General features: G+C 40.3%; 1 protein-coding gene across 1 annotated transcript; it reads right to left on the bottom strand.

Moving 5' to 3' along the window:
* Positions 1 to 2,420: 2,420 nt before the first annotated feature.
* On the bottom strand, positions 2,421 to 12,953 carry XRCC2 (X-ray repair cross complementing 2). Its single transcript, XM_010165035.2, has 4 exons — positions 12,907 to 12,953; positions 11,097 to 11,283; positions 9,344 to 9,425; positions 2,421 to 3,193 (listed from the first exon to the last, which is right to left on the bottom strand). The coding sequence occupies exons 1-4, from the start codon at positions 12,951 to 12,953 to the stop codon at positions 2,478 to 2,480; spliced, it is 1,032 nt and encodes a 343-aa protein (XP_010163337.2). The 3' UTR covers positions 2,421 to 2,477.
* Between the last annotated feature and the right edge of the window lie 1,060 nt (positions 12,954 to 14,013).

Raw genomic sequence — 14,013 nt, 5'->3', positions numbered from 1 at the left:
CTTTTTGATCAATTAGAACTTAGGCTTCATTTCAATTTATTTTATAGTACAATGCAAAATATAAACTACACTGTGACTAATATAAACTTTTTTTTTTTTCCAGATGGGAATGCCAGAACATTTCCATTGTTTTTTCTCAAACATATTTTATAGCAAGTATGATTTTATGAAGCAGTTAAGCAGTTATCTTCAGTGGAGCTGTATTCCCCAATAGGGGATTGCTTTTTTTTTTTTTAAAGTAGGAATTCTGTATCCTGATAATTTTCACATTTAAAAGTTCTGTAGTTCTACTTGAATCTTCCTGTTTTTTTACAAAAAAATGCAAGTATGTACGTCTTTGTCATAGTTCCCAGTGGAAGTGTCTACTCGTGTTAAGCCATCTAACTTGGGTCCAGTCTAGACTGAATGCTTAACTTGTATGTTTTTCATGTATTTGGGTACTTCTGCAAGTGCCAAAATAAAGTAAATATTGGTGTGTATGGAAGAGAAAGCACAAATGAAGTGACAGTCTATAAAATCATAACCTTTGCAGAGATGTTGAAAAGGCAGAGTTTGCTCACAGCTCCTAAGAGAACTGACGGTGTAAATAAGCGATCAGATGGCAGGTTTGAGATGAGAGCAGGTAAAAAAGGAAGTTTTCCCACAGAAATAATAATTAAACAGAACTCATTGTGAAAAGACACAAGGGAACCCAAGAGGGTAAGTTAAAAATGGGCTGGATGAATTCAGGGAGGATAGGTCTGATCAATGGCCATCAACACTGGCCTGACTGCAGGCTCTGGTCAGGAGCTCCCCAGGCCCCATGCTGTGGGAGGCTGTGCCAGTGGCAACTGATCTTTCTCACCCTCCTCCCAAAACCTTTGGTACTGGCTGCTGCTACAAGTCAGACACTCATCATCTGTGCAAAAATCCAGCCAAATCACAGAGATGACAAATTCTATAAACAACAGTACAGATACAGCTCCTACCTCTATACACTGAGGTTTGGGAACGCACGCTGAACTGTGCACAGCTGGGAATCCAGAGATACATTCAGCCTGGAAAAGCTGCCTACAGAAATCAGGAAATTAAAAGGTAAGTGTCTCACAATAGAGTTTTTTAGGCATCTTCCTCAAAAAGATACTGTGCTAGATATTTCTTCTTAATATGCATTTTTGTTAATAATCTGTTCAATCTAAACTACAAAACGTACCGTGCAACATGACTGAACGAATATTGCTGTGAGAAATATTTTCCCCTTGTTTGAGTAATTTAAATTTGTAAGCTAATGTAAGTTTTTGTATTAAATAATGTACTGTGTGCAATTTTCTTTCTTGTAAAGCACTTTGAAGCTTTCAAAGGGCACTCTAGGTTAATAAATAATATGGTATTCTCTGCCAGAACTGTAGGGCATTTCCCATAAGTTCTGAATCTTCTCTGCCAGAATTGCAACATGTTGCATGCCAAATCCTGCACACAAATGTTCTACATGTGGCAAATACATATTGGTAAAGACCAGAGGCATGGCCTTCCTGGATTTCTTGGAGAGAGTGGGTGAAGGGAAAGAAGTGGGAGGGAATAATGAGGGAGGGCAAAGAGAAGAAGAAAAAAAAAAAGTCTGTGCATACATCTAAAAAGAAAGAAAAAAAAACAACAAAAAAAATCCAACCCCACACCCAAAACAACCCATAACCCACACTTCAGTACTTTCAAAGACTGAACTGTTTGCTGCACGCAGCGCAGACTCACAGGTACCCAGAGCTGGGTCTTTAGTTTTTCCTTCAGTTATGGAAATCAGGCTTCCATTTCTACAATAGCTGTAGATTCTTCAAACCCAGATGTTTCTAAGGCTGGAAACACCTGCAGTCCTTGCTTCTCCAAACCTTGCTTCTCCAAGAACATGTGAACTAAACGGAGAGGCTGTGAGCTTGGAGAAGCACGGTCAGGATTGTCACTATTTAACAGGCTGTGAAAACAAATCCTCTTCTTCAGGCAAAGTTGTGAATGCATTTCATATGCTCTAGGCTACTGGGAATAAACCAAGACCAATACTTATAAAGAGTGAACACTCGCCTTTTTGCAGCCTCCCCCACGGACAACCAGGCTCCTATTTCCGTAGCTTGGAAGAGGAGGAGTGGAAAGCAGCAAGACCCAGAAATGGAGTCAGTGCATTTGGCTGCATATCACATAGGTTAGATTACTGAAGGATACTAGGAGTTTAAAATCCCGTTGGTTATCATTTTCTTGATTTAATCTCTTTATACATTAAGCTTGAACAAGTAATTTCAGCATTGCTAACTGGTTTGGACTGAATGTCTACAGTAATTCCAAAAATTCTACCATTTCCTGCTCTTCACTAAATTTTAAGAAAATGGTGACAAAAAAAATCTTAATGGCTTAGCAACAACCAACTAGTTTAAAAGGTACTAAAAACGACTTAGACCTAATCAGGCCTTAAGCACCAGGATTTGGGACATGTTTAAAAAACCAAACTGAAGTTAAAACTGCACTCCACATTCTGCAACACTAAACGAACGTTTCACTACATGATTTCTTTTGAGGTGGCAAGAAATTACTGTAAAACCTTTGCTGTTGCCAGGATTACATTGCTTAGAGAAAAATACCCTGTGGGTTACCATTTGTTGCCATGATTTACAAAGATAAGGTCTATAGTCTGTATCGGTTTCATGCTGAAGTTTTGAAGGAAAAAAGCTTTCTGTGGGGTTTGTAGATTTCTGCATCAGTGTCTGTGTTGTTGCAAAGAGGGCCAAGTGATGCTCTCTCACGAGCTTTTCAAGGAAGTGAGCGCATTTCTTCAGATTTATCTCCTGCAAGTTAAGACTCTCTCCTCCATTGCTTCTGTCTATCCAATAAAAAGCTGATAGGCTATCTAAAATCAAAAGGGAGAGAGAGGGGTGAGTGCAAAACATGTTTTCTAAAGAGTAGAGAGTGAGGAGTAACTGGGTGCTGCTACTGCAGTTCACAAGAAAAAGCCTTCCCAGGCATTCCTTTATCACTTCTTCCGTCCTTTGTGCCAGTCTCTTCTCAAGAATGGTCACTAGACGAAGCATATCAAAATGGTAGTCTGTATCAATGAACATAACTTCTGCTTCCAGTCCTCCTCCTGATTTTGGAGTGATGCAGCGGGCTATTAGGTGATAAAGCATTTCAGTTTTTCCTGTTCCTTCTGGACCATGGAATTCAATGACATCTCCTGTTCAAAAAACAAAGCAGCAAGTTATCAGGTAAGAGCATTTAGAGCTCAGAATCAGTTTTCAGTATTTACTGAACCAACACTCACTATTCCACTAACTGGAAAATGCATTTTAGAAAGTTGGATATTCATAACATCATTTAAATCCTTGTTAGCATCTACCAAGAGAAATTTCAATTTTCAAGAAAGGGCTCTAAAGTGAAGAAAACCAGCTGGCAAGAAAGGTTGAAAAATGACAATAGCATCGAGGACACCAGTATCAACAGAAGGTTGGTAACTGGACTTCATGTGTTGATACAGGGAAATGAAAGTTGAAAAGGAAGCTATTACAAAAAAGTGGCTAAGAAACCACCTATTTATACCATGTGCACAAAATTAAGAAAAAAAAAAAAAAGCAGAGAACAAGCAAAACAAAAAAAAGTGATACATGAGAGGTGCGAGTCATGTTGGCACATCTACTTTTATAGCAGAGACTGTCCTTCAGCATTTCATGTCTGCTAGATGCTTGTTCTGGATCTCCACACATGACAAGATACCAACAGGAATCTGTGACCAGTAAAGAGAACACCAGTATATTTATTTAGCATTTTTATTCTTCTGTGGTGATCATAATATGAAACTGCTTCTTTTGACAAGGGGGACCCACGGGTCCTTGAACTCCATGCAATGACTCTCCTGTCTGAAGCAAAGCATCTCTGTTCATAAATGGCCTCAGCCTAACTGCCTGATTCGTGTGGGTCAGTAAAATACATACCACATAAATGTAAAATGTTAATTTAAAAAAGCATTACACTTTACTAGGAAACTGGTTCTTTTGTTGGATATGAATGCAAGATACTCTAAAGTCTTTTCCAAAGCTGTCTCATGTCTTATATGAGAGCAAGACTTTCAAAAAAATTAATTTATTGGTTGCTTTTTTATAAATTTCTGATTTAGGAAACTGGATCATTTCTTTATGACATTTTGGATTTTAGGCAGAAGAGTAAAGACATGGGGTAAGGAGAATCACACAACTGTAACTGCAGGGAGGTGAGAGACTTTTATGGCCTTGGCAAGTGCAAATGGCATAACAGCTTTTCATAGGGGGGATGCAAGAGCAGGGAATTAATTGGAACTTTACTTAAACGTGTTTGTGCCTGCCTGAGTTAACAGAGTTTTTCAAGTCATTACTCAACTTCCAGAGGATGTCCTTGTTCATAAGTGCATATAATGTCAAGATGCAGCACGGGATGAGGGGTGGAGGGTGGTGGGGAAGAGACTAAGCTCTTACTTCACCCATTGCAAGCGCTGAAAGCAATTGACACCTGATGTGACAATTCAGTGACACTCGGCCTGCCCGCCTCTCCATAAGGAAATTCCCCACTGCTCCTCTACTGCAATCCCATTTTTATGAATTTCTGATACTTTGAAATGTATTAAAAAGCTTGATTGCCTCCCAAACTCTCTACTTGTCTGTTCTGAATGGCTCTCCCCACTTTTGAGATGAAAGATGACTCCACTTCCTATGACATAAATCTTCATTTTCTCTTCCTGTCCAGAGGTGGCACTTGCAGCCAGCAGCTGCTCTGCTGTCACGTAGGCTGTGCCTGTGACATAACTGCACCCTGTTACGATACGATACCAACTTGGAAGAAGTCCTAAACGTGCTGGGTTGGGTAGGTCATTCCCTCGTATTTCAAGTCTATTGAAATATTTCAGAACAATTGCGTAAGGCACCTCTTGTTAAAGAACAAAGTGTATCTTCTGTCTGTCACCGCCTTCGGCACAAGACTTCTGTCACCCTGGCTAGCATTTCTGAAGCTAGACCAGTAACTGAATCGGGCCAATATGCAATACAGATTGCTTCACCTACCTTTGCAGCAAAATGTGACTTGTTTCAGAAGAACCAGCAACTCTGTATGACCACTCTGAAGCAGCAGTGGGTAAATCTGAGTTACTGTTTGGTAATGATTCAAAAAAATTGAAATAAATGCTTGACTTCATCCATTTGAAGACGCTTTATCAGGATATCTGTGTGTTACCTCCTATAAAACTTTACATAAGGGAGCTGTAATGCACAGAATAACATTGGATGAGCTTTTATTGGCAGAACTGACAAATTTATATAAGTAAAAATTCCAAGTCGAATGAAAAAATAATTCTTAGGAGGTTTTGTGGTGGTGGTTTATAAATTTCAACAGCAAGACAGCTAAGCACCCTTCAAAGCTCGTTCAGTATTGCTGAACAAGACACACATCCGGGTTGTAGTTTGACCAAAACCCTTAAGTTGCTTTGAAAAAAAAGTATCAGTTTGGACTGTAAGAAAACCTCAAGAGAGCTGGGAATTTCTGTGCCTTCCTGATTATCAAAGAGGCTGCCCACAAAAAGAACGGGTGCAAAACAGAAGCCATTTATAGCAACATCTATAAATGCAGGGTTTCATTAAATTAGCAACCAGGCTGTTACAGTAAGATAAGAGGGGAAATTCATCCTTTCTGCATCAGAGAGGACAAACCATGACACAGCAGAGGAGGAAGTGTGGCCAGCAATGTTTTCAAGAAGCCTCTGACATCCTCACAACAGGTCATGGAAGAAACGTAGTGATCAGTACGAGCATCATCCATTAACGTCAAAATAACTTTGAAAGAAGGTTTAGTAAAAAAGATACTGTCACAGGATGAAAGTGGTCTGAGAGGCAGAGCAGGAACAGACACTTTAACATGGAAGAAAGTTAATGGGAAATTTTCCTATTAGAATTGGGGTTGCCCAGTGTCAAAGGTACGAGTAGATGAATGTTCCATTAGCTTGGCAAAATGTGTAGAAGACAAACTAATTGGGTTAAGAAAGACTTAAGATTGTGACGATTTAACAGATCAAGATGGATGAGCAGAATGATTTCATATGAAATTCAGCACTGACAAATTCAAGAGGTACATTTTAAGGAGTCACCCAACACACTGCTTGGCTCACAACAGCTTGAACTGGCCCATTATGGGCAGACAATAGTCCACTGCTATGCAATGGCATAGAAGATAAACTAAATTCTGTTGCATAAACATAAATATTTATGTAACACTGACATATTTTTAACTGAAACATTGTGCTCAGTCCTGGTCGTCAATTCAGTGTCATCTTTTGAATGAGAAGAGCCTTAAGTTTTATCTGTAATTATGACACCAGCAAGCGTTTGTTAAACTATTTTCTGATGCTGCAGTCACAAACAGGCTGTTAGAATATTCAGCAGTAACTCCACAGGCTTCACATCAGCAGATGCCTTGAAGTTACTGGACAAGTAACGTACAGGGCTGTGCAGAAGCTGTCACTAATATCTGTACCACTTCTAAATGAAATAGAAAGGCCTCATATTCATTCCAATTTAATGTTGAGTGACATACTGCTGCTGAGCTTTATACTGACAGCCACACCCACAGCTTCATACCAGTGGCACAGGAGAAATATGACTGGCAATAGTGGAAGGTTATTTAAAGCTCATGTCACTTTTGCTCCATTCCAGAAGAGCTTAAATGGCACATAATTAATATGCTTATGTGTTCTTAAATGTGCCAGTCCACCATAATTAGAAGCAGTGACTAGAGTATCACAGCAGTACCTATATTAGCTCCTCCTATTTTATAGTACTCTGACATATATGATATGAACACTTAACTACAATGTAACCTTTGGATAGTTTATTGAAATGTCATATATATGTTTGTTTATGTCATATATATGTTTGTTTGTTTCCAATACCATCAGGAAAAAGCATAACTTAAGTCTCTGCATTGCTTTAATCACAGCATTTTAGATTAAGAGCTGTTCAGTACAGACTTCATGGGCAATGCATTACAGTATTCCACAGTGACCTACTAAAAGTCAAGTTCATGACAAATGGAGAGGTTAAGTCTTCAGCAAGGATTTCAGACTGAAAAATGAGAACACGCATCAAAATAACACATGGACTCATATAAATACTGTGGTATTAAAAGACAAAGCAAAAATGTAATAAAAGGTGAAGTCCATTTCTGTATATAAAGCTAAAGATCTGTGCCAATATGTTACGCAACTTCACTGTCAGCCAAAAAGCATGACCAATACAGATAATAATTGATGCCATTTGTTAAAAGCAAAAGAAAAATAGAAGTGCTTCAAAACCTCAATGACTGTGCTGGCACAGAGAAACCAGTGATGAATTTAAGTGTCCAGCCATCTTAGGACTGAGGTTCTGGAACAGTCTTTGGAGAGACACAAACAACCTACATAGCATCGAGATCAAAGCTGGTAATTTGATGAATGGAATTAGGTAATGCTGTGGACTGTGATGGCAAGGGCAATTACTGACCCCCAGGAAGGCTTCTTATGGTCTCTTCTACCAGAACATGGCCAGTTTAGCCTCAAACATGTGTTTCTTGTGTGTAAAGTTCCTAAAAACAGACTGAAAGGTCAGCATTTTCTATTACCGCGTTTTTAAAAGACTTCAGGAGCCTTGTGAAATACATACCAATTTCACTACTGGTTCTTAATTCTTCTTGTGGGTAACAAAGCAGTTCAGAATTGAGAGTATTTAAATCATCTTCTCTGCTCCATTTGCACTGCCTTACCAGTATTTCTCTGCCCTTTATCTTTGTTATATCACATTTGAAACTTTCAGGGACAGGAGTCATCTATTGCTAAACCCCTAACGTATTCTGAAGTGCTGCAAAATAATACATGCCTGGTCTCAGAGAGACTGCGTTTGAGGGCCAAGCATCATCTGTCATCCAATTATCTCCATTCTTTTTATTGCTTTTTCTGCCATTTCTTCTGAACCTTCTACAATTTGTGGGAATTCAAATTGCAGACAAGTATGTCGATCACCACTGCGGCCACATACTTTTCATGTGAAATCCATTCATTCATAGGCACACTCAGCAACTGCAGTACCTCACAGCACGATCCTGATGGTTTGCCATCCATACGCCTTTTTTAACTATATATTTCTGGTTTTGTGTAATCAAAGTAGTCTCTTCCATTGTGAAATTCATAAAATTTCACACAATCTGGAAAACCAGTCTGACTTCCTCAATAATCCAGGAATTACCAAGTGTTCTAATTTCTGTTTATCTTGGTAATTTCTTTCATTAAAACATCCAATCTCGATCTTAAAATGTCTTGCTAGAAGAATCTACCTTAAACTTCCCGTACCAGTGTCACTGGGAGGTAGCCCAGTTTCTCCAATTTGAAATTCTTATTTATTCACCGAAGGTCTATCATAGAATCACAGAAAAATAGAATGGTTTGGATTGGAAGGGACCTTAAAGATCATCCAGTTCCAACCCCCCTGCCATCAGCAGGGACACCTTCCACTAGACCAGGTTGCTCAAAGCCTCATCCAGCCTGGCCTTGAACACTTGAACACAGGGAGGGGGCATCTACAACTTCCTTGGGCAACCTGTTCCAGTGTCTGACCACCCTCACAGTGAAGAGCTTCTTCCTAATATCTAATCTAAACCTCCCCTCTTTCAGTTTAAACCCATTTCCCCTTGTTTTGTCATTAACTGCCTTTTAACTGTCTATGTCATTGTCCATGTAAGCCATTGTGATCCAAACATCATCTACGAACTCATTCAGCTGATTAGTACTTATGTTCATAATGGAATTGTTTCCAAAGTTCCATCATCTATGTATAATCAGGAGTTTTCAGAGTTTTCAAGACTGAATGGCTTGATGATTTGGCTTTATTAAATCATACTCTTTGCTCATGCCCTTTTTCCAACTGATCCAGACCACCCCGTATCACTGAACTCTTTGCTATTTACTGAACCTCGAGTTGTTTGCAAAGTCCTGCCATTAGGATTTTGTGGTGGTTTTTTAGTCTATGGATTAAAATAAAGGTTAAATGACAGAATCGAGAACAAATTTCTGTAAAACTACTAGAAACAGACCAACATGCTTGGTATTTAGTCACCTACACTTGTGTTTTGATACCCATAAAGCAGATATTTTAAAGTCCATTTAATAATGTTCAAGTGGTGACTTTGCATTATTTAATTTTATCTAGTTTGCATAAAACTACATCAACAATTAAAGTTCTGAATCCAGGGCAGAAAGATCTACTTGTATGCTTATCTCTAACATTGCTCTGACAATACTTTTATATCAACATTTTTCCATAAATGAGATAGAGATTTTTACCATGAACAGGAGATCCTTCCTCAGCAAACAGATAAGGTTCAAGATTCTTCAGAGAACTTCTGCCCTCAAGTCGTGCAAGTAGCTTTTAAAGAAAAGACAGAAGAGACATGCTGTTAACTCAAAATAATGGACCTTGGGAATAAAATGTAAAGGATTCTGAGAACTGGAAGTTTTCCATGACAGCCCTATCAAAAGATTAGTTTGATTTTAAAAATGTTTCTGTAAATATATATGGAAACCTATAGCCTGGACTACAGCCACAGAAGGTTCCATCCTTACAAAGCGTTAGCACACAGATTCAGTGGCAATAAGGAGGGGGTGTACAGTAGGAGAAATAAAGGTTTAAAAAAAGAAAAAAGAAAAAGGAAAAGCTGCACAAGCGGACTAGCAAAAGGGATTGCCTCTGGTACACAGCAGCGCTGCCATCTGACAGAACAAAGGGTGAAAGAAGATCATTTGTAATAACCATCACCTCCACAACAAACTACTGGTTGAGAGGTGAAACATTACCCATCGTTAGACTGCTGAGTCAGCCCCTCTGAGCATTTGTAAGTAAAAACATGTATATTTCATCTGAAAAGTTATATAAGACTCTTCTGGACTACAATCCTATTATATCATAGTTACTTGTTCAAACATAGTATGGATTAAGAATGATCAAAAGTAATTAAGCACCAGTGGCTCCGCAAAAACCTTTCTAAAGCAAGCTCGAATTTGTAAAGCAAGTTCCTCCAAAGCCCCTTATAAAGCAAGTCCTTTGTAAAACAAATTAGTCCAAAGTTCATAGACAATTTCTTAAATTGACAGGTATTTGCATAGCAAGTAGACAGGTATTCACATAACTTGTGTTATTTGGAGTTCTGGCATACATTCGTAAAGCAAGAATTAACATTTCACCCAGTGCTAGAGCTGTTCTCTACGTGTATTAACACCCAGGGGAAAGGACACTATCAGGATGCTCAGAGCGCTGCCAGAGCACGTATCCAGGTGCCAAATATTTCATTCTCCAAGACAACCAGCTGTCATTTCAAGATTTAAACAAAACAAATCCCATTCAGTTTTATCCTCTCCTCCTTAAAGCCAGTCACCAAACGAGCAGTGAGCACACACCTTTAAACACACGCTGCCTTATCTTTCCTCCCTGTCACATCGATGAGCAACATTTGCTCTGAATTGGCTTAGAAGTTGTTTAAACAGTTGTGTGTGTTTGCCTTCAATAGTAGAATAAAACTCCATTAAACGGCCTTGAATTTACTTCAAGTGGTCACGATGGGAATCTAAGTGTGATATTTTCATTGACATTTTAACATTCCCTTCCATTAACAGAATGTCAATCTGTTTGCCTTTGTTTACTTCTTCACACGTCTTCAGGAGAGTTTTCCGACACATCCACTGAAGGACCATAAAAACACTTGAATTGACCTTGCTCTGCATCTGTAGATCCTCCTGTTACGTTTTGCACATTTGTACAGTGCAGAAAACACTCACACAGTGAACTCTTGAATATTTTGAGACCCAGTAAGGTTCTGTGACCTGCACAAAGCAAAAATCCAGACATACACACACACAAGAATATAGGAATGTATCTCGAGGCACATAAACCAGGATCTTGCAACTACCAAGAGGGCCATTGCAGACCCTACACGCGCAGCCCTCCCGCTCAAGTGCCCGCCCGCGCCTGGCCCCCAAGGCCAGCCCGGGGCTGCCGGGGAGGAGAGGCTGCACCCGCTGTGGAGAACTGGGAATCTCTCACCCCTTCATCTGGAGTGGAAGTCGAGAGAAACAGGAAAACCACCACAGGCTGCTGCTTTCTGATGCACTTCATTTCTGAGCAAAGGAAGCGCCGCTCCAGCCCTCGGCGATCACGGGGGCTCGATTCTGAGCACTGCTGGGGCCGGGAGTCACAACTCTCGCCGCTCCGACCGTATTTCTGCAACCTCCTGCTCCTAAATTTATTTCTGCATTGATGAATACATTCTCTGCAGTTTATTTCTTCCAGAAACAATGAGCCCCTGTCTCCTCTTGGACTGCCACCTCTTTAAGTTTACTGCTAGAGCTCTGGAAATACACGGCAGATTGATCGCTATCGTTTAAATGCGAATCTGCGGTTATTTAAATGACGAGTTTATATATTCATTTTAAAATAACTACAGGTGTTTACTCTGAGCACTGCTGATGTAGGTAATTTATGGTAATTCACTGATGATAGCACACCTGTGTTTTTATCAAACTTGTATTTACTTCCGAGTTCTGAAGCAGAATCTCCAAAGGCACTTGCCTCATTAGTGTCACGCTGGGAGCAACGGGGTTCCTGGCAGGAAGAGCGAACAATTTTCCTGTAAGTCTAACAAAGGTTTGTCCACGCTGCAGCAGAAGTGACAGAAGCAAAGCTGAGGTGAGACACTAGAGAGGCATCCCTCACCTCTGACAACGGCAGAGACAGGGACAAAACTCATTGTTCCAAATCAGCAAAAGCCACCCTGGCTCTGTCCCAGGGGGGGCACTTCTGTTTTGCCTCCTCACATCTTCTTCTGTAAAACAAGGAACGGGGAAGGAAACCTACAGGCAATTAAAGGATGAGCTGGATGGTGGATGTCAGGTGCCCTGAGCTTTGTCACGGCGTACAGGACACAGCACTGCTGAAGACAGCCTTAGAGTGGGAAGAGCTTGGGAAAAAACATCAAACCAATTTCAAATCACATATTAGAGAATTCAGGTTCTATAATTTTACTGTAGATGCTAATTTCTTCTTTCATAATGCTCTTTTTACGTTCTTTTATACAAAATATGACCTTTTAGCAACCTGCTAGTGGTAGGTCTTCGCTCTGAGGTGTTCTTCAAAAGTGTAATTATATTTGCAAGAAACTGCACGTGTGCAGGTATGTGTAGAAACCAAGCGATACAGCAAGAGTCAGGCAGCACTTGGGTTAAATTTCATTAACAACAAGGCTGATGGGACTCATATTTCAACTATGCCTTCTGTAATTTATCAATTTCATCTTTTTAATAAAGAAATATGCATCTGGAGAGTCCCCTTGACTAATATGTTATACGCTTACACTGAATCGCTTTCAACAAAGCTACGCACAAATGTAAGCTTACATGTAGGTCTTGTCAGGAATGAGATATTACTTCATTAAAATGTTAAAGAAATTCAAATTAAATACTCCAGCTCTGCTAGAGGCTGTGAGCTAACCTACAGGCTATTTACACATACAAACCTATCTTGAGTATGAGACAAAATTTAATTTTCAACCACTATAACCGCTCTGACTGAGCTTTTGTAAACTTTGGGCACGAAGACATATACAAGCAATTTATCATTTATTTTACCGTGATACACCAAAGGTGTTTTGCGAGAGGTTCTAATTTGTTCTATTAATTATATTCAATAAGAGTACAAGACTGCGGTCTCAGTATAACCCTCACTAAAATCTGATCTTATGCATGAGGCTATTTGAGGAAGTATTCTTTTAATTAAGTATTTTCTGTTTCAAGGGATTTTTATCATTTTTTTCTCGACAATGTACTTGCACATTAACCTTTCTTAACCCATCGGTTACCAATGTTCAGGTTGGCTATCCATTCCATCACGGGCAGTTGCTGCCATGTGCGTTCCCTGCTGGCACAGCTTATTGTGGGCAAATAAATCACAGAATCACAGAATGTTGGGGATTGGAAGGGACCTCAAAAGATCATCCAGTCCAATCCCCCTGCCGGAGCAGGAACCTAAACGAAATTACACAGGAAGGCGTCCAGGTGGGTCTTGAATGTCTCCAGAGAAGGAGACTCCACACCCTCCCTGGGCAGCCTGTCCCAGGGCTCTGTCACCCTCACTGTAAAGAAGTTTCTTCTCAAGTTTAAGCGGAACCTCCTGTGTTCCAGCTCACCCCCATTGCCCCTTGTCCTACCATTGGGCATCAATGAGAAGAGCCTGGCTCCATCCTCCTGACATTCGCCCTTAACATATTTATAAACATTAATGAGGTCTCCCCTCAGTCTCCTCTTCTCCAAGCTAAAGAGCCCCAGCTCCCTCAGCCTTTCCTCATCAGGGATATGCTCACCTCATCTCCTTCATACGTGTGTCTCTGCTGATAGAAGAAGCAGCTGTTACTATTTTTTTTTAAGTGTCAAAAGGGCTTAAGAACTTAAGTCCCACTGAAAAAACAAGGAGGTTTAAGAAGAAATAAGTATTATGACACGTTTCTATGCTTTTATGTGCACTACTCAACATAGTCTGATACAGTGACACACACATCTCCAAGTAATTAACCTGATAACTGCAAGAAGTCATTAACAAATAAACCATGGGGGAAAAAACAAAACAAAACAAAACAAACCAACAAACCCCTTTGCACCGAAGAAAAGGAGAACAATTCCATCTTCCATACTCTTTATTAACCCCAACCTTCCTCTCAGCTCTTCTCCCGCACCGCATCCACTCCAACGTTCGGGAGGGTGAACGTGAATAAACCATTATTGATAAAGGAGTGACTGGAACATCGGAACAACCCCTCCCCGAGCCAGGCAGCTCACAGCGGGCACTCCACCCGAGCCCCAGAGCCACGGCTGGGGACACGAAGGCAGCCAGAGCCCCACGCCACCCTCAGCCCGGCCACCCGCTGAAAACCCTCCAGCAAAACCCCGCTGTTTGAGGGGCGACTGAGCCC

Source organism: Antrostomus carolinensis, unplaced genomic scaffold (assembly GCF_000700745.2).
Source record: "Antrostomus carolinensis isolate BGI_N321 unplaced genomic scaffold, ASM70074v2 scaffold21793, whole genome shotgun sequence".
Classification (NCBI taxonomy): Eukaryota; Metazoa; Chordata; class Aves; order Caprimulgiformes; family Caprimulgidae; genus Antrostomus; species Antrostomus carolinensis.
Note: the sequence above shows the minus strand (reverse complement) of the source record. Positions and strands in the feature narration are given on the sequence as shown.

Excerpts from the sequence above, each read along its gene's own strand:
- XRCC2 (XM_010165035.2), bottom strand. The coding sequence starts at position 12,953 with ATGGCAGCAACTGCCCGTGATGGAATGGATAGCCAACCTGAACATTG. Across the intron at positions 11,284-12,906 it reads GATAGCCAACCTGAACATTG|GAGGTTGCAGAAATACGGTC; the intron begins GTAACCGATGGG and ends ATTTAGGAGCAG. Across the intron at positions 9,426-11,096 it reads CTTCCACTCCAGATGAAGGG|CTACTTGCACGACTTGAGGG; the intron begins GTGAGAGATTCC and ends TTTCTTTAAAAG.